This window comes from Oryctolagus cuniculus, chromosome 14, assembly GCF_051225735.1.
Source record: "Oryctolagus cuniculus isolate XC-2025 breed Fujian yellow rabbit chromosome 14, ASM5122573v1, whole genome shotgun sequence".
In the NCBI taxonomy this organism is placed as follows: Eukaryota; Metazoa; Chordata; class Mammalia; order Lagomorpha; family Leporidae; genus Oryctolagus; species Oryctolagus cuniculus.
This window is the reverse complement of record NC_142880.1, coordinates 58,295,625-58,316,188: the sequence shown is the minus strand read 5'-3', so window position 1 is coordinate 58,316,188 and position 20,564 is coordinate 58,295,625. Positions and strand designations below refer to the sequence as shown.

The window sequence follows — 20,564 nt, the reverse complement described above, 5'->3', positions numbered from 1 at the left end:
AACTTAGGGGTGGGGAGATCCACCTGTACTCCCCAAACTGGCAATAGACCTCGCACTCTAAGAGGGAAAATGACAAAAGGGGTAACGGGAAAAGGATTCCCTTGCTGGCATGCTTGCAAGAGAGTGACGCTCCAAAGGGCCTTCCACCAACTCTTCCCCGCAGAATTGAGATGAAGCCCGAGGAGCTCCACCTCGCTAACCGCTGATCCACAGCACAGAGGACAGATCGGAGAAGGCAGTGCCTCCCTTTGTCACTGCCTTCTCCAGTGCTTTCAGCCTGCCGAGATCAGAGGGGAATACAGATGCCGGGGACTCAGGGCACGGGCACCACGTGACCCAGGGCATGGGCACTACGTGTCTGCCAGAGAGAGTCAAAGATGCCCCAGCCCAGGGCCTCAGCACCCTGTGGAGAGACAGCCAAAGGGAAGAAGTGGCAGCAAGACTGGACTGACGTCGGGCTGCCCATCAAGGGCCCAGGTACTCCTGACAGTGTCATGGCCTCTGCAAGGTGGCAGCTGGGTGTGGAAGACCTCTATAAAACTGGGAGGAATAATGGGGAGGGCACACATGGTGGGATGTCTGGACAAACAGGAGCCGTGAAGCATACTGGTGGGCTTCTTGTGCCTTTCACTAAGAGACCTGGGAGGAGCTCATGGTTTGGAGGTTCACAGTGCAGGATAGGACAGCCCCACTGGTTGGCACCTGGGGAAGGCTGGCAGTGGTGGAGCCTGTGTAGAAGACCAGCACGTCCTGAGTCAGGAAGCAGAGACACAGGGAGCCCACTCCTCCTCTACCCCTCTGTGGTCTCTTCATGACCACTGCTCCACCCGGGCAATCTAATCCAAGCCAATCGCTTCCCGAAGGCCTCTGCTTTTAACACCACCACAGTGGGATCAACCCTCCACCCTGCTAACCCCAAGACAGCTCCACGAGATCCAATCCACAACACAGGCTTCCTCCAGCGCCAACACCTGGTGAGGCTGTGAGCAGGAACCCAGGCCCACAGCCTGCCCACGGAGGGCCCTGAGCCTTGTAAGACACAATGACCACATCGCCTATTTCCTGCCTTCCAGACTCACAACTCCGCATTCTTCCGGGAGAGCTGGGTTCTCTCCACACTGTGTTTCCTTCCTCCCTTCCATCCTCACCTTCTTCCTCCATTCTAGTGTTTATTTTCCAACCCCTAACATACGTATAAACACAAGCACAATAATTACGTACACTTCAGTGAGGCATCTCCGTGTGGGCTGTCCTACAGAATCGTGGCTATTTAAATGGCCCAAGGTTAAGGTGCAGGGACACACACACAGGTGTGTGTGGCGTGGGCAGGACTCGAATCCAAGTTCACCACCACCACTGAAAACGCCAGAAACAATCAAAAACAACCTACCTTGCTGGCCACCACCAGCTGCACCATTCCAGTGGCTGAGCGAAGAATGGTCACGGCTTCCTCGTGGGACAGCCCAACCAATAGGTGCCCATTGATTACCAGCAGCTCATCTCCTAAGGACAGTCTGCCATCCCTGAGGAAATGGAGATGGGGAGAAATCCCTGGTCAAGATGTTCTGGGCCCAAGAGGGGACATTTTCTTAGGAGTCGGGGAGGGTTGTGGGAAGGGATGGTTGAAATCAAGGAAGCAATGACGACCAGAGAGTTTGCGAGGGGAGTGCAGTAGCCTTTGTGCTCAGAATCCCACTGCAGGAGTGAAACATTCTCAAGTCACTACCACATCAATGGCAATGAACCTCCCCTCCAGGTGCCTGGTGGCAGCAGGACCACGGTTTTAGGAGTCCATCATTCTTTTTCTGAATCCCACCTGTCATCCTGCCCCTGTCATCACAGGGCTGAGTCTTTGGCCCCCAAAGAGCTAAAGGCTATAAGCCCACCAGCAGTCCTCTCCTAACCCTCTGGCCCCTCTCTCCCAGATGACGTGAGCCTCACCAGATTTCCTCTGGGCACCTGTGACTGACACGCTGCTGCACGTGCCCGTAACCCTCTTCCCAGCCCAGACTTGCTGGACCGTGAGGGTAAGGCCACTCTGTGCCTTTTTGATCCGTGGATCTCCACAGATGAATAACCGATCCATCTGCCTAATCCCTGGTTGCTGCAGGTGTCAGACCGGGCTACAGCTGTGAGTAGACAATCGTTGCCCGACTCCCTGTTGCCTCTAACGTAAGCATTGGCTGACTCTGACCTCCTTTCCTCTGGCAGAGACTCAGCATCTTTCAGTGATGGTGGGTCAACACGAGCCTCCAAAGCTCTGTCTCCCCTGGTCCCAAAGGACCCAGAGATTACTAAAAACGGGACAGGTAACCTGACAGAGCCGGATAGTCCACCTCCCCCTCTGAAGACGTCACACCGGCATTCAAGGTGCGGCCAAGAACCCAGGCACATCTCCAGCGCTCCCAGCTGCACCGAGGTCTTTTCTCTCCCTTGCTTTCTTTCAGTGACTCAACCAGTGTGTCTCCTCCCATCTGTGCTGCCTTCAACGGCTTCTCTCTGTCTCCGTCTCCTTGCTCATCTCGTCTAGGAATGTAACAGAAGACAGGAGGCATCACACCTTCTGTTTTCTGTCATTCAGAGCTCTGAAGCAGAGAAATCCTAGGCCCCGCCCCCCAACACTTCCCCTCCACTCCCAGCCCCCACAAGTTGCTAGGAATGGTGAGAGACGGGGAATGGGAAAACCAAAGAAAAAAACACACTGGAATCTCAAAGAGGTATTGTGGGTTGTTCTGAGATGTTTCTTTTGGAGGAGAGGGAGTCAGGCATAAAGAATTCAATGGTTCCGGCCAGTGTCCCTGGGTTTATGCATCTACAACATCATCAAGCTCATGTGGGCTGTGTTTTCTATTTCTCTCATCTCTGATGACTAACTATGATGCCCCACTTGTGAGTCACACGCCCCAGAGGCGGAGGGACACACCCTCCAGGTTAAGGATGAAAAGCAAATGCTGAGACCCACCGAGGTGGCTCAGATGGGAAAGAGACAAGAGCAGTTCTACAGAAACTCAGCTCTGGGCACAGGGATTTCCTAATCGCCAACTTGCCGAAGACAGACTGCAACCCAAGCCCCAAGATTAATGGGACAAGGGCTACCTGAGAGAATTCCTCAAGGCATCTATCATTTGGGAAGTTTCATAAAGTTCTTTTGAGGAAAAACCATCCACGTACTTAATCCTTCAGTGACTCCTGCCACCCATATACTCAACAACTGCAATTCATCTTCTCTCGAGTTGTTAGCATCCTGCTCTCCAGTAGAGGGCTGAAGAGCAGGACGCCCTTTGCTGGTGTGAGCCCTGGTCCTTCTCTTCACTTTGCATTCTGCACACTAAGCATCTCCAGCTCCTTCCACGGTACCTCACGAGACACCCCGGGCAGCCCAGCACCGCTGGGGTTTGCCACACTCTTCTTAGACTCCTGCACTGACCACCAAATTGCAGGCCAGATGAAGATCATCACCTCCCTCACTAGTGAAACTGCACACACTGACACACACACGGATATACCTACTGCACACGTGTGGGCATGCAACACGTGCACACGCCCAACCATGCCTTGCAGTTAGCAACACCCCGTGTACACAGAAGCAAGCAGCTAGCAGGGCAAGGCCACGGCTGACATCTGGGATAGCTGCACTCCTCACACTCAGGATGGACATCTTTCTGAGTATGTTCCAGCTAGACATGGTCCCTCTTCCCACTGCACGTCATGTTTGGGCTCAAAGCCACATGTTTAAGCATGAATTGTTTTCAGGTCTTGAGGAGAAACAATCACGTTTGCTTTTGTCTCCTTCCACATCTGCGTGGCAGGACATGCGTATGTGAGCGTGTGTGAAATCCTCCCAGACCTAACGGGAGAAGCCCCAGCACGGGAATGGTGGTCCCTTTCCAGGGCATTAGTTACAGTCTTACAGAGCTGTCAGGACTGTGGTGTTCTGACCCATCACCACTGATCACCGCGGGACCAGCTCCCAGAACGCTAAGATGAGAAACATTCGCTTGACACTACAATTGGACCGGAAAGAAATCCGTCTCTCCTTCCGGCTTGGGAGGACCCTGCAGCACCCACCCCCGACACACCCAGTCAGCCGTTCCCTGTGCCCAGAGGTGTGTTCAGTTGGAACCACTCCCGCCTGCTTTTCTCCCGCACTGAAGTAAGATCCTGGCGAGCTGCGATTAGCAGGGCTTTGAGCACGTGGCCAAGGACTGACCCTGGGGGAAGAGGGGTGGGCGGCAGAGAGGTGGGGGAGAGTTTTCTAGTCACCTGTGAGCGGCACCGCCTTCCTTCACTTGGGTGACAACGATAGCGTGAGGTGAGCGCTTTGATCCTCGGCCTCCACTAACCTGAATTCCCAGCCCATCGGACTCTTTGAGCAGCTCCATCTTCCATATCCGGCCAACTTCCTCCTTGGAAGAAAAAGTGAGCACACCGTGAAGGCTTTGGACAGACACATGGCATGAACACGGCAGGGCAGAGCTGTAGCGTCAGCCCCAAAGCCATCGCTTGGCATCAGGCATCACAGTGGGAAACACTCCATGCGGACTGGACCAAGCCTCGGGCTGGCGGTGCTGCCCAGCAGAACTGTCCGCGACAAGGGAGATGCCTCGAAGGTTGCGCCTCTAACCCGTGAGCCACAGGCGGGTGCGCAGTGCCTGAGATGGGGCGAGTGGCAGCTGAGGAACTGAACTCTGACGTGGGGCAGTCTAGCAGGCTGGATGACTGGGTTTCCTGACGCTGGCCGGGTAGGTGAAGCTTATGCCTGACACCCGCATGCCGCCCTGTATGTGAGCACTGGCTGAGTCTAGCTCCCTTTTATCCGGCACAGATACTAACTAAGGAAGGAGGAAAAGAAGACGGAAGTTCAGGCCTTGGTGTCAGGAGAGTTTAATGAGTCTGAACCCAGCTCCACCATTTAGAACTTACAGAAGCCACTTGATGCCTACAAACCTCAGTTTCCCCGCCTGTAAGGTAGCAATACCTATTAATACTGCCAGACTTGTTAGGTTTACATGAGATCCTTATGGAAACAGGCAGTAGCATGAAGTCTGGTAAAGACATAATGAATGTTGCTAAGTAACCATATATTACTTATGTATTCACAGAGAAGTGTAAGTGTGTTAAAATGTCAAACTCAGCTCAATCTCAAACTTCCTTAAATCATATTTACGAGATCTTGGGTAGGAGAAGCCACAGCAGAAAATCAGCTGATGACTTTTATAGTCACTGCTACAGACACTGGTCTGAAACTCTTTAAACACATTTTTAAAAAATGCTTCAATTCCTACATAAAAACAAACAAACAAACAAACAAACAAAAACTATCTTTCTGAACTAGCTCATGGATGCCTCACACTGTCTGAGGGCCTGGAGCCTCCTGGCTTTGGCTCATCTTACACTTGGCTCCCTCCTTCACTCCAAGGACACACACGTGAGCTCCCTGCAGAAGGGTGGAGTTCCTGCAGATCCCAGGCTGCTAGGAGAAATGAAAGCAAAACCTTCACCAGCGATTTAGTTTGGGGCCTTGGACTCACCCCTGTGCTTCTTTGTAGTCCTAGCTACACGGGCATGGCTCAGAGTGCATCCCGCAACATATACAACAAGAACCAGCTGCTGCTTCTACCCCTCACGGAGGTCCAATGGAATGGCTAAAGCTCAATACGGTCCCCCTAGTAACGGGCAACCTGCCCATTGAAGCTGTTTGCAAAGGAGAAAGAATGTGAAGCATTTAGAAAATCCGAGACACACACTCAGAAATTAAAATGAGTTCTTATGCAATGTTAAAAACCCAGATGTTGAAGGCACTGATGTGCAGCGTTAGGAATGTCTGGGGAAATGATAACCAGACAGAGACCTGGTGGATACTACACTTTCTCTAGAACTGTGCTGCTCTGCGGCACTCCATTATTCCAGCAACGCACGGTGGTGCCAACCGTCTCCTCCAGCTGTGGACCACAGACAAACGAAGCCTGTCTGGCCAAATGTAACTTCAGAAGTCACTGGCTCACCACAGTAGTTCATGAACTTGTCAGCGAGCCCTATTTCATCTGATCGCCTCACTTTGGAGTCCGTGGGTTTTGGTTTGCTGCCTCTGACCTCTGGAACACCTTTCTCTTCTCCATTCAGAAACACCCTCCCTGGCCCTCAAAGTCTCCCATGGCTGCACGACTTCCAAAAACCCACCCTTGACAACCAGCGCGACCGCCAACATGGCAGTCTCTATTGCTTCTGGTACAGGAGGCGCTGTGGCCTAGTGGACACCACAGGAAAGGACAAATTCAGAAGAGCTGTGGCCTTCCTTCCCAGGAGCAACTGGGACCATGACTGGAGTCCAGAAACAAGAAAGCTGACTTGGCTTTAGCCCAAATTGGTGAAAATGTCTAACCCTATTACAAGTTTACACCATCACCCTTTCCCCCTTTTCCTTATTTTTTGACTTTTTTTGGTTAAACAGAACAGATAAACATGGCTCCCAGGGAGTCTGACAGTACTAGATACACACCCTTTTTAAATGCTTTTAGAACAGGACTTGTGGGGCCGGTGCTGTGGCCTACTGAGTAAAGCTGCTGCCTGCAGTGCCGGCATCCCATATGGGCACTGGTTCAAGTCCCGGCTGCTGCACTTCTGATCCAGCTCTCTGCTATGGCCTGGGAAAGCAGTAGAAGATCGCCCAAGTCCTTGGGCCCCTGTACCCACGTGGTAGATCAGGAGGAAGCTCCTGGTTCCTGGCTTCGCATCGGCATAGCTCCAGCCATTGCGGCCAACTGGGGAGTGAACCAGCTGATGGAAGACCTCTCTCTCTGTGTCTCTGACTCTCCTTCTCTTTCTGTGTAACTCTTTCAAATAAATAAATCTTAAAAAAGAACAAGACTTGTGACAAGAACATGCAAATCTGTTTTCATGGGGGTAGAATAATGGCCTACGTGTACACTCTGCTTGGAAGAGTGAGACAGTCTTCATCAAGAACACCCACTACTCCACATCACACTCCTCCTCCAGCCAGTTAAAAATGAACCAGGGGCCATACAGGTTCAAGTACTGCCTGCTGTGCCAGCGCCCCATAGCAGAGTGCCGGCAGCCCTGGCTGATCTGCTTCCTGCTGAAGGGCTGGGGAGAGCAGTGGACGATGGCCCAAGTAGCTGGGGCCCTGCCACCCATGTTGGAGATCCAGATGGAGTCTCTAGCTCCTGGCTTCAGCCTGGCTCAGCCCCAGCCTCAGTGGCCATTTAGGAAACAAGCTGGCAGATGGAAGAGCTCTCTCCTTCCTTCACCTTCCTTTCAACTAAATAAATTTTAAAACAAAATGAATCCAACAACAATGACTTCAGGAGTAGAAATGACCAGTGTGCAACATGGTGCTGGTCAAGAACCACTTCTTCACTGTTTTCCATTTGCTTGGATTTTTTTTCTTCCAAATTTAAAGTAGAAATTATAAGGATAGTGTTCAAAGAAATCAATGCAAGTTTCCTTGCCCTGGAATTTCTTGGTCAACTAATGAAGGAGTTCAGAGGAATATAAAGGAAAACATAGGCAACAAAAGGCAAATGTTATCAATTTTAATGGTACAGTTTTCAGCATTAAATTTAGCTGCCGAAGGCTAAAGTGAAGTTCAGTTAGAAATAAAATCAGTGTCTGAAGTTTATGAGGCCAAAGCTGGTGCTGTGAAATATCAGCAGGCCAACTTAAATACAGCAATTTTAAGTGTGTTTCCAATTGCCTCCTTACAGTCACGCTTGGGTATTTAACGCATCTCGGGATGGTCAAAACCAGACTCTCTGTTGCTCTGGCTCCTGGGTTTCCTACCGTAGTGGGATCAGCACTGTCATCTATTCAAGCTAAAGATGACACAGGAGTTATCTTTGAGCCCTCCCCTCTCCTGCACCTCCATATCTGAACAAGATCTGCAGGCTCTGTTCACCCAATGGAGCCCACAGTTACTTCTGCTTGTCCCCCCATCTCCGTCCCCCAACCACATCCTTGTCAAAGCGGCCAGCGTCTTCAGCTTGGGTGACAACAGGAGCCTCCAATGTGGCCTCCCTTTTTTGCTGCTACCTCCCACCATCTGTAATTCTTCATCAAACATTCTGGATGAGCATCTAAAAAACATACATCACGACGTACCCAGTTTAAGCCCTCCGACAATTCCCTGTTGAAGCGAGGCTGTTGCCCAAACTCTCTGTGATGGTGCACTTGAACCTCTGTGACCTACCCCGTCCACACCTATGAATCACCTGCTGGCGCCCGGTTTCTTTCGGGAACACATTATCACTGCTGCCTCGGGCAGGTGCTTTTCTCAGCTCCTCCTTGGGACCATTCTGCCCCCAGATTCCGCAAGGCCAGCCGATCCCGACACCCAGTCCTCCGCTCAAACGTCATCTCTGTAGTGAGCGCCGCTGCCACCCGGGATCAGCACACTTCCCAGCCACCACACTGCCCAGCTGCCTTGCATTTCCCCCCGTTTTAGTTCATTTATGGTGCCTGTCACTACCTGACAATCGAAGTCATTTGCTTTTTTAATTGTTTGTGACCCCTTGGAGGCTATAAATGCCACGGAGCAGAAAGCCTGTCTCTCTCGTTTACCAACAGTTATGAGCGTAACAGTGCCAAGCACGCCATGACCACATTCCACAAATATCATCGAATTAACCGATAGAGTGCTTATGCACTCATCTCACAGTCCTAGGCAGTCACAGAGACTGAAGCTAAGACGCTGCCCCAGGTGGAGACCTGCGTGTTTGATGACTGACTTCTGAAAGGGTCTCTGTCCAGGCAGATGGTTTGGGCATTTGTTTCCTTTTAAGTTGGCTTAAAAGGCAATGAGATTTTGTCAGCCGGTTGAGAAAAAGCCAAACCATGAAAAAATGGGATGCTATGGACTTCTGTACTGATGTGGTCAGGGTGTTAGCCTCTCCTATAAACTGCCGACTACTGTGCGAGTTCCCACACAATATGCCTCTTCTCTGAGGCCAGCATAGGGATTTATGGACCCAAACAGGGCAGTACATGAAAGGGAGCTGTCTCGCAGCATGGCCATGACCTCATTTCTGCTGGAACCCAAAGCGTTTTACAACATCTTTGCCCCAACTGTGAGAAGACGCAGCATCCAAGTACAATTTCACTGCAGTCAACACTCTGGCTGGAGCTGCAGACCTATTCTGGGGTGCTTTGCTCATCCCCTCTGGTTGAGAATGATCAGAAGAAATGAGGACACGTGTGATCACAATGTGAGTTGGAAGTCCCTCCGTCATGAGACCAAAACGCTCAGTTCGTAAGGAGAAAACAGAAACCTAGAGGCAAGCAGTGGCAGCCTGAGGGTCACAGAGCTGGGGCTGGCACTCAATGTCCCATCTCCTGGGCATCTTCCTTAACAAATAGCTACAGGATACCTTCAGGTGCAAGACACTGAGCTAGGACAGAGGACAGAAAGACAAATAAGGTTCTTCCACAACAGCCCAGATGGAAACTAGGGTTTGTGCCTCCATGGAGACAGCGGGGGGTCCTGCGGGTGCCCAGGAAGGAGACGCTTCACAATGCAGCAGGTGGCAGGAATGTCATGCAGGCCTCTGAAAGGAGCCGTCTTAACGACTAGTGCCCTGGGAAAGGCAGGAGCTGACATACCCAGGGAAGGGAGGGAACCCGACAGTGACAGCTACGTCTGCAGTGGCCTTTAGCTCCCAGAGGCTGAGTGAGCATGGCCTTGACACATTTGTAGGAAGGGCAGCCACGCGGCCTAGTGGTTCAGTTGCTCAGGCACAATACCTAGGTTTGATACTGGTGCTAGCTTCCAACTCTAGCTTTTTGTTAATAGGAGGCAATGGTGATGGCTCAAGTGACTGGGGTCCCACCACCCACCGGATTGTTCCTGGCTCCCAGCTCTGGCCCTGCTGACCATTGTGGGCATCTGGAGAGTGAACAAGCATTCTCCCTCTCTCAAAATAATTTTAAAAATTGTAATGGAAAAGAACAAAACAAAACCCTGTGGCCCATTCAGCCCAAAGCACTGAGATCCCTGTGAGTGTCTCCGCAAGACACGAGGAGGGCACAAACTCCCTGCACGGGGACGGACTTCTGCATGGGACCCTTCTGGACCTTGTCCTATGTGCCTCTTCTTCTGTCTGTCCATCTTTACCCTTTATAATACTCCTTACTATATAACAAACTGATGAACAGAAAGCATTAGAAAGCAAGCCGTGAGACCTGGAGGCAGAACATTAAGCAGGGATCAAGCAATGAAGGGCCTGGAATGACATGCCAGGGTGCGTTTGGATGTTACTCTGAAAGCCGAATGGGCCCACCACGGGGTGTAAGCTACAGCAGGGGTGTATGTGTATGGGTGTGCGTGTGCATGTGTGTACAAGTACATGTGCACATGCATATGGCAATAATATGTCTGTTCCTGCACATGTGTCCATGAGACGATGAGATCTGCTCTTTCGAAGTGTCCTTCTGGCTCAGGGGGGATGGTGGATACATGGTGTGGGGTGGGCAGTGAGGCTGGCACAGGGTGATCATCACTGCCCAGGTGAGAAATGAAAGCAGCTGGCCAGGACCTAAAGTTGTGGGTGTGGAGAAAGGAGGGGTGCCATGAGCTGTGAGATCCGAGAGGAAGCCCAGGACGGACAGGCTGTGGCGATGCACCGGATGTGGGAAAGGGAGAGGGCAGCATTTCAATGCACGGCAGGGTGCTCAGCCACCCCAGGTTGCCTGCGATGGACAGTTCCAGGATTCTCACTGAGCAACCAGGGAAAGTCTTGGACCAACCAGGGTGGATGGTCACCCTGGTTGAATGTTTCGCCTGTGACTGGGACAACTTTAAGATGGTGAGACTTGGAACACTGGAGGGGGCTGGTGGTAGACAAAGGAGATGCCCTGAGTTTGTGGCATGACGTGGAATATCCGAGATGGACACACCCTACAGGCGGCTGGTGTAAAGTTCAAGGGCTCAGGAGGGAGGTGAAGGCACAGACATGGACTCAGGAGACATCCCTAGGCAGGACGATACAGGTTCACCCAGCGACCGCAGGACTCCCGAGAAGATCGCAACCCATGCTGCCTGTGTCTGATGGCAAACCTCAGTGACCACTCAGAGACGTGGGGAGAGAGACCCTGCTTCAGAATTCACCACCCTTTCCCGTGCCCCATTCGCCTGTGATAAGCCACTTACGGAAAAGGCACAAGGGAAAGGCCTGCTATAGGGCGGGTTATGATGACCGGGATAAGACCACAGCTGTACCCACAGACGTACATGGGACAGCTGTGAATAAACTTGCCTGCTTGGCAAGTGCTAGGATTTTTTTTTAAATTATTATGAAACTGTGTTTGGTCGTATTCATTTTCACTATGCAGCATTACAAAAGATACACAATTTATATAGACAGAATTGCAAATCTTGGATGGTAGAGTTCTTTGCTGGAAAGATAAGAAGGATCTCTGAATTTATTTTTAAAATGGCTTGTCTATTTCTTAAGAGATTGTTATGTTTTAGAGGATGGATTCAACTTTTATATTTCTTTTTAAAAATTAATCTTGTGGGGGCCGGCACTGTGGCGTAGTGGGTAAAGCCGCCACCTGCAGTGCCAGCATCCCATATGGATGCCGGTTCAAGTCCCGGCTGCTCCACTTCCAATTCAGCTCTCTGCTATGGCCTGGGAAAGCAGTAGAAGATGGCCCAAGCCCTTGGGCCCCCGCACCCATGTGGGAGACCCAGAAGAAGCTCCTGGCCCCTGGCTTCAGATTGGTGCAGCTCCAGCCATTGCGGCCAATTGGGGAGTGAACCAACAGATGAAGACTTCTCTCTCTCTGCCTCCGCCTCTCTTTTTCTCTCTGTGTAACTCCAACTTTCAAGTAAATAAATCTTTAAAAAAATAAAAATTAATCCTGTATCATTATGGGTTAATATTTTATGAAGACATACCATTTTTAAGAAAGTAAAATATTTGGTAGAAGGAAATATATTTCTTACTGCTCAGTTAAGGAAGAACCAAACAGGAAAACAAAGACTGAAGATTTATTATAAGGTAACTGTTTCTTGGAACAAATAACAGTCTATGAAGAAGAAGAACCTGACAAACAAAAATGGTCTGAATGGTCATTATAAGCTTTTTCTGTGATTTATTAAGTCTTTGTAGATATATTAAATCATCAATAGAACAGAACACAGACTTGTTTAATGTACCGTTATTCAAGTGGAATGGAATTTTCCCCCTAAAATTTTAAGAGGTAAATAACTTGTTTTTCTGGAAATTTTAGTTCAGGATGACCTTGGTCTCAACTATCCTGGAGTAAAAATTAAAAATCACTCTAGTTCCAGAACCTAAGTAACCTTAGGTTCCAGGCTGGGACCACTAGGATGTGGTGAAGCTGTGGAGACGTACTGCTCATCAGCTCAGTCCTGGGCAGATGCATCAAATGACAAAGAGACTTTCGGGGTAGAAAAGGCACCTGAACATTTGTGCCTGGTTAGGGGTATGGCCCATTCTGACTGACCAAGACCAAAATCATGACCCAGGGCCAAAAATTAGGTACAGTTACGCAAAACACAAATTCTAGAAGGTCTCTCCTTCCCAAGGGCCTGTGCCTTGAGGGAAAAAACGTCCCAAAGGTAATGGGTCAGGTTTTTTTTTTTTTTTTTTTTTTTTTTTGACAGGCAGAATGGACAGTGAGAGAGAGAGAGACAGAGAGAAAGGTCTTCCTTTGCCGTTGGTTCACCCTCCAATGGCCTCTGCGGCCGGTGCACCGCGCTGATCCGATGGCAGGAGCCAGGTACTTCTCCTGGTCTCCCATGGGGTACAGGGCCCAAGGACTTGGGCCATCCTCCACTGCACTCCCGGGCCACAGCAGAGAGCTGGCCTGGAAGAGGGGCAACCGGGACAGAATCTGGCGCCCCGACCGGGACTAGAACTCGGTGTGCCGGCGCCGCAGGTGGAGGATTAGCCTAGTGAGCCGCGGCGCCAGCCGATAGGTGCTCTCTTATAAGCCTCCCCCCCCCTTTTAAAACCATACCAAGTCATTTTTGCCGTGTCTCAGGCCAAATAAAAGTCTTTTATCAGGACTGCATGTGAGATTCACCCCCCTTTCTGTGCCTTAAACCTTCAAATGACTGAGGACAGCAACACTCCTTACCTTATTTTTTTCATCTATCATGAGCTGTCAATCTAATCTAATCAGGAGAGAACATATGAAGGTGTTATTACTCACTGATAAGGACCACAATATTATACTTTATTGCCCTTAATTGTGTGAGGGGCTCCATTATGATGGTTTTTGCACTTAACTGTTTTTTTTTTGGGGGGGGGGGGTGTGGGGAGCAATCCGGACTAGACTAAGTTACTCGAATTAAGACTTATTCTATGTATCTGCTCTCCCACAATATGGCGCTGGGAGAGAAGTAAACAGCTTCCGCACAGCTGCCTCCAGTTCAACCAATAAACTGTAGGACTTGCTCCTGATTGGAGGAGAGCAGCGTACTCGGCGTGTGGGCAGCCGAGTTAGGATTGGCGGAGGAGGACTATAAAGGAGGAGAGAGACGGCATGCACCAGGAACATCTATGGGGAACATCTAAGGGGAATACCTGTGCAGCCCCCGAGAAGAGCCGGCCGGCGGTGTGCCGCTCCCCTGCGGAAGTGGGGAGTGTGGCCAGTGGGAACTGCCCTTCCACGGAGGTGGAAGGGATAGTAGCCAACCCGGGAAGAACCAGCAGCAAACCCGGGGAGGGCCGAGCAGACGAAAGAACAGCGCAGGGTCCTGTGTCGTTCCTCCACGAAGAGGGGGAGCGACAGGGGGGCAGGCAAAGGTGGTAGAAAATCATTTATGAAAACATAATTTCTTCTGGTGCATTCACACTTTCCATCGGTACATGGTGCCTCCTCTGAAAATCAAACGAGGAACAGGATCCCTTGAAAGGGGATTATTTTGATTCTTTTCACTCTATCATACAGACTGGCTGTAACTGGAGAAACACACACGCAGTGGTCCTAGCAGAAATTACAGTCCTACAGTCACTTCTCAGCAAGCAAGGATGAAACCCGGTTCTTCCACGCCCATTTTTCACTTTTCTTTTTCATCCCTAGAGAGTTCCTTCTCTTGAGCTGGAGAAGAAACCAACTGGCACCCACCCAGGAAGTTACTGCCCGTAGGAAGATCTGCAAGAGAACCCCTGGAATGAACATGCTGGCCTTTAAGAAATCGTACTTAACTGAGAGAATGGTGGTTACAGGCGGGAGGGACACAGTCTGAGTCTAGAAGTTCATCGGTTACCACTGAGCATGTACCACATCTGCTTTGCCTTTAGGGAGACCAACTTTGACCATCACCGCTGGATATCCTGGTATCAGGGGCTCCTGTGAAGCCCCCCAACTCCACAGGAATTCACCAGTGTAACAACATGAGCCCAGGAAAATGTCACTGGTTTTGAACTGTTAAAAATAAAAGCAGATGCTTCCTCGCCTGTTGGATACCCTTCCTGTGCAACACCGAAAGCTGCATGTTTGTGCTATCAATTGTCACCAGGAATCCTTGGCCTTGAAGCAGCAATGCCACCGTGACAGCAGTGATAAATAATGATAAAGCTCAAATACTTTATCCGGGCTTCTTGGGGCTTAAATTTTGCCACCAAAGACTTCAACTTTCCACTTGTGCTCACTTGACTAGCTCTTCATTTAAGCAGGATAAACTGACTGAAACTTTGTTGTTATTGTTGCGTGCTCTGATGATTTACCTTGACTTTGTTGGCTTCTAAAGGCAAGGCCATCTCAGCTATGTTTTCTTAACCTTAAAAGCAACCTCAACAATATTTCTTTTAAAACTCAGGTTCTACCATCAGACCAAATCTTACCCGTGCCAGGCAGTCACTCGATTGGAAGTCCGTCTTCCCAGCTTTTGAGAAGCGCCGTTTGTCATTGCTCGTGGCCAGAGGAACTCTATTCTCTGCCCCTCTGTCCACTTCTGACCTCTCTAGCTGGGGTCCAGCCACCTCCTTGAGAGACTCCGGCCCATTTTCTAGCTCAGAGGCGTGGCCATTTCCAAGTCCAGGGTCTGCGCCATTCTCCAGCCCAGAGCTGGGGTCATCGGCCGACTCACAGCCAAGGCTGCTCTTGGATTCTTCAGGGGCCTTGCTGGTAGGAGGCCTGGAGATCACTCCAAACTTCCTCGTTCTTTTCCCTTTTTTCGCTGTTGGATCACCCAGCTCCAAGGTAGGCGTCTCTCCTGCTTCAGAGCTGTTGCCACTGTTGCCATTGTACGTGGGGTGGGCTTTGTGCTTGAAGCGCCGCAGCATGATCAGGTAGATGAAGCCGCCATTCCAGCACTGCTCAGCCAGGTAACTGCAACAGACAGACAGAGGCCGGTTAGAGCCCCGCACGCCCTTCTGAACAACACCGCCGACAGATGGGTTTGCTGGCCCGTGCAGGACACCATGACCCAAAATCTTAAGGTACTCAACTCTTAGAGAAGCTCAACACTCAAGTCATTCTTTTAAACTATGTAGTTGTTGATGCCAAAAACTACCACGAAACTCCATGAACTACAAAGCACTGATTTTAAGTGCCTAGGATCAGGAATCAGAGAACAAGTTTTCTATCAACAGAGCCAAATCTAACATACCGTTAGAAAACAAAATTCTCTGCTACATCAACAATTTCTTGCATCTGATTGTGTTAGACTTCAACCCATCTGGTTCTGATGAGATAATACCACAAGTCCCCCTGGTCAAGGAGGCATTAAATGGGTAGGGAAAAATGGAAAGTCCAACTCTCAAGATTAAAAAAAAAAAAAAATCAGCCACACACCAGTAGGAACTTCTGCCCCACAGTGAAGAAGATAGTGAGTAGGGGTGGTGGGTGCTGGCTGGTGGTAAGGTGCGATTGCTAATTACGCACTGGGAACCACATGTCACTCAGTGCGTACTGGGTCCATTTCTTGGTAATGGTCCTACTTCGAGCTGTTCAGAGCACACAGAATGTTATTTCCAGTCAGGGCACTGCATCAGGAGGAGCGCTGACAAAACAGAAAACACAGACACAGGGGACCAGGACAAAGGCGGCTCTGGAAACTGTGGCAACTGGAACCATCAGAGGAGTTGGCGACACTTAGCATGGAGAAAGCTCAGTCCCTTCTTCATATATGGGGGGACTTAAAAAAGAGTTAATAGAAAATGGAATTAAAAGATAAGTTTATTTTGTTACCAAAAAAAAAATTGAAATCCATGCAGTTTTTTTCATAATGCACATTAGCCATGAACAAGACTCCTTGTATTTGAGGTTTAGAAAATAGTGAGAAGCAGGAAATAATATAAATGAGATAATAAGGCATATGAAGTGTGCAGACAATAATGGTTCCAGATCTTAAAGAACAACAAGGAAATGGAACATTAAATGCAGTGAACAGCAACATTCAGAACCAGATCATTAAAGCTCTGGCAAAGAAAACACTTGTTTAATGTCAGGAAACCAGGCTGGGCTGGACCCTCCATTCGTGCCACCCAAGATAAAAAAGCGCAAATCCCTGATGAACCCCGGGAAATGCCTCCCCCCTGGAATCTTGCCACATCCTACACATCACTGGTTCCCAAGCACAGAGTGTCAACAACCTAATCCTTCACAAAGCAGACCTGCCTCCAGGTCTTCCTACGCCCACCAAGGCAAGGCCTGGGGCTGGGATGCCTCCTTCTTCTATACGGGGAAAACAGAGAGCCACCTTTCCAGGTCTACCACGCCAGCTGCTCTCCCTCCAGGCACAAGGCTGCCCATAAAGGCATGAAGACTGCAGGTAAACAGACATTAAGATGCCCCTTTGTGATCTAGTCCCCGGGGGAAATCAGAGCCCAGAGCTGGGGCGGGGAGGATGTGGGAAAGCAGCCAGGTCAGCAAAGATCGCCCCTCCTCTCACCATGAGCTTTCACTTGGGCGGCCGCCAAGTGGGAGAGGGGTGACGAGCTAGGTGGGAAAGGTACTAGGTGGGAAAGGCCTACGTTCCCCATACCTCATGGTCATTTTAATGCAACGACAGTGACTGCCTAACTAAAGGAGAAAGCTATTCTGAAATTTTCCACAGAGGAAGCTGAACAAGAAAGAATGGTATTCAAGTATCAACCAAATCTAATAAAATATTTCTTTGCTCTGGAGCCTGGTGAGCTTACACACAGAAACAAGTAGGTAAAAGACAGGTGTTAAAAAAAAAAAAAAAAGGCAGGTGTAGACCTCCAGCAGTGTTGTGAAACAGCATGGGATGAAGAGGCAGAAGCCCATCCACTGAAGTCTAAAGAAATGAACACAAATCCTGCTTCTCAGTGAACTTTTTCCTACAGTTTCATTTCTTTGAATTGTGGGTTTCCCCCCATTCTGAAAAAAAATCTTGGAAAGGAAAAAGTCCTCAGAGTAGGTAGATAGGTTGTAAATGTTTCTTTGAGCAAACTACTACCATTAAAAACTACGCATATTCTCAGGAGTTCTGAAAACCAGTGCAAGGTAGGAAAAGAGATTTTACTGGTGGAGATTTGCATACCCAAGTCGTCATTCTACCTTCGGCCTGATTGTGTCAAACAATGGTGATTATACCAAATTTCCATCCGCTGATGAGTAGATATACAAACTGGGGTATATCCATACAGTGAAATATTATTCAGAAGGGGCTGGTGCTGTGGTACAGCGGGTTAAAGCCCTGGCCTGAAGTGCCGGCATCCCATATAGGCATGGGTTCTAGTCCTGGCTGCTCCTCTTCTGATCCAGCTCTCTGCTGTGGCCTCGGATAGCAGTGGAAGATGGCCCAAATCCTTGGGCCCCTGCACCCACGTGGGAGACTCGGAAGAAGCTCCTGGCTTCAGATCGGTGCAGCTCCGGCTGTTGCGGCCACCTGGGGAGTGAACCAGCGGATGAAAGACCTCTCTGTCTCTACCTCTCTCTGTAACTCTGTCTTTCAAATAAATAAAAATAAATCTTTAAAAAAAGAATAATTGGCCGGCGCCGTGGCTCACTAGGCTAATCCTCCATCTAGCGGTGCCGGCACACCGGGTTCTAGTCCCTGTCGGGGCGCCGGATTCTGTCCCGGTTGCCCCTCTTCCAGGCCAGCTCTCTGCTGTGGCCAGGGAGTGCAGTGGAGGATGGCCCAAGTGCTTGGGCCCTGCACCCCATGGGAGACCAGGAAAAGCACCTGGCTCCTGGCTCCGCCATTGGATCAGCGCGGTTCGCCGGCCGCAGTGCGCTGGCCGTGGCGGCCATTGGAGGGTGAACCAACGGCAAAGGAAGACCTTTCTCTCTGTCTCTCTCACTGTCCACTCTGCCTGTCAAAAAAAAAAAAAAAAAGAATTATTATTCAGATAAAAAGAAATGAGTTATATGCTCCAACATGGATGAAACTTGGAAATGTTAGGCTAAGTGACAAAAGCCAGACCACAAAGTATCACATGTTATGTAATTCTTTTATATGATTCCATTTACATGACATGTCTAGAATAGACAAATCCATACAGACACAAAGATTAGTGGTGGCCAGGTTCTGGGGGACTTGGACTAACCACTAATCTAGGTTTCAGGCAAGGGGATGGGAATGTTCTGGAATTAGGTAGCAATGATGGTGGTGCAACATAGTGCATATTGAAAACTCACTGCAGCGTACACTTAAAATGGTGAGTTTTGTTATATGAACTATGTCTCAATCTAAAAGATGGCAAACACAGCAATACTGGGAAGGTTTTTTGTTTTTTTTTGAGGAGGTGCCTTATGAATACTATTTCCCTAACAAGTGTCTTCGCAGAAGAAATTACAGCCCAGAATAACTAATTAGCTTGTGCAAGCTCCTGCAGTTACCACATCTGGTTCCAGAGCCCACACTACTCTGTCTTTAAATCATTATCAAGCCTGCACTTCACTCTCGTCCTCGACGAAGCAGCTCTGAGTTGCTTTCATAATCTAATGACTGTGCGTTGCTCACTTCCCAGGAAGAGTTCTGGGATAGCAGGAGCAAACCATCTCAACAGTACTGAGCCAGTGCCAAGGATAAAACACAGACCTGGAAAAGTAGAAACACTTTGCCCCAGGCCTCTGGACCATCACCATCCAGCTGGAAAAGATTTAGCCTAGGGAGCCATTCGCTTAAAATGATTTTTGAGAATCTACCTTTCATACCAAACTCTGAACTTAATGGGTTGTATGCAGAGACTTTTTTCTTTTTTTAAGCACAAGAAAGGCTAGCCCATTGACTTGGAAGAGAAGATCTTATATATTTTTCCCTCTGTATTCCTATAGACGCTCCAGAACTCAGGAAGGTGCCTGCGACTCAGACAGCGTTTTACTCCTGCAGGGTCCACGCCTGGCAAAACTACAAAGCCAAGAGGGGTTTACGGTCAGTTCAGCAGCATCTCCTGGGGCCTTTCCTGGCTTCCTAGCAATAAATAAGACTCTGGCATCTTAAAGGAACTGGATGACAGGTTATTTTATTTCTTCCTGGAGGGTGAATTTTCTAAGGTCATTCGGAAGACAAAGGGTAATGAATGAATTATGGACACCTTAGCTAGCCGGTGAGAGAGACTGCTGAGTAGGGAGTCATTTTCTTAGGGTCTTCAAAGGACCCCAAGTATAACACTGCCACATTCCTCATCCATCTGTATTTAAATGAGGCACCCAACTTTTCCAGCACCTTTCAGCTCAGTTACAATTGAAGTCCCAATTTTTGGGGTTCAGTACAATTCTTGCCCAGCATTAGAATCTTTGCGATTCAACTTCAGTCTGTATGTCTTAGTCCATTTTCTGTAGCTATAATGGAACACCTGAGATTGGGCGAGATGTAAGGCAAACAGGTTTGTTTTGGCTCATGGTTCTAATGCTGGGCAACCACATCTGTTGAGGTCCTCATGCGGCTTCAACTCACGGCACAAAGTTCAAGAGGGAGAACCCCAGGAGTAGAGCTGCTTTACAACAACGTGCTTCTTGCAGCAATTCTCCCATTCCGCACGCGCAAGAATGCACGTATGAGAAAGGGATTCATTCATTCATCCAGGAGGGCCTCACCCTCAAGACCCAAGAGGCTCCACCTCCCGATGTGTCATGCTGGGGTCCACGCCTCTACGTGAGTTTTGGTGGAGACAAAACGTAGCTCAGTACTTGAGACAGAGAGAGAAGAAATGGAATACAATCACGTGATTTAGAAGGCTAGAAGGCTTCCTCTCTATCAAACAGATATAATTATTCTTTACTTTTTCAAAAACTTGTTTTTGAGATTTCCTCGAGCAGGTAGAGTTATTAGTTTAATTAAACTTTATTTGACTTTGATATCCCCAGGCTGAATAAAAATGAGAGAACATCCCCCCACAGAGCAGTTTCTGAATTCCAGCCTAGCACTTTCCCAGGAACCCGGTGCAGCGTTTCATCTCGCCTGGCATTTCTTGAATGTACTCTTCCAACTCACGAGGAGCCTTCCCCAAAGGAAGTTTTGGGCACCTCTCCTCCTCCCTGCTTCCCTGACACCCTCATAGTTCTGGAACCTGAGCCATCGAGGGGTGGGAGACCTGGGACAGGGTTGACAGCTCTGACTGGGTATTTGGAAATACTAGAGGAATTAAAGTACCTGGAGTTTG

The 20,564-nt window shown here is 49.2% G+C and overlaps 1 protein-coding gene and 1 long non-coding RNA gene across 27 annotated transcripts in view; one reads left to right on the top strand and one right to left on the bottom strand.

Annotated features, from left to right (window-relative positions):
* The window catches only part of PDZD2 (PDZ domain containing 2), a 403,443-nt gene that overhangs the window by 91,850 nt on the left and 291,029 nt on the right, over positions 1-20,564 (bottom strand). For 14 of the 26 annotated variants that reach the window (XM_017344664.4, XM_089312660.1, XM_089312657.1 and 11 more), the window contains 3 exons: positions 14,832-15,318; positions 4,264-4,406; positions 1,391-1,523 (listed from right to left, as the gene is read on the bottom strand). In XM_017344664.4, the coding sequence (XP_017200153.4) occupies positions 1,391-1,523; positions 4,264-4,406; positions 14,832-15,318 (763 nt within the window). The remainder of the gene's footprint in view (positions 1-1,390; positions 1,524-4,263; positions 4,407-14,831; positions 15,319-20,564) is intronic. The other 12 variants (XM_051853843.3, XM_089312675.1, XM_089312674.1 and 9 more) reach the window with 4 other exon arrangements.
* Positions 7,489-14,406, top strand: LOC149122336 (uncharacterized). The gene is made up of 2 exons (XR_016220116.1): positions 7,489-13,294; positions 13,785-14,406. It is a non-coding gene; the product is annotated as an uncharacterized LOC149122336 (long non-coding RNA).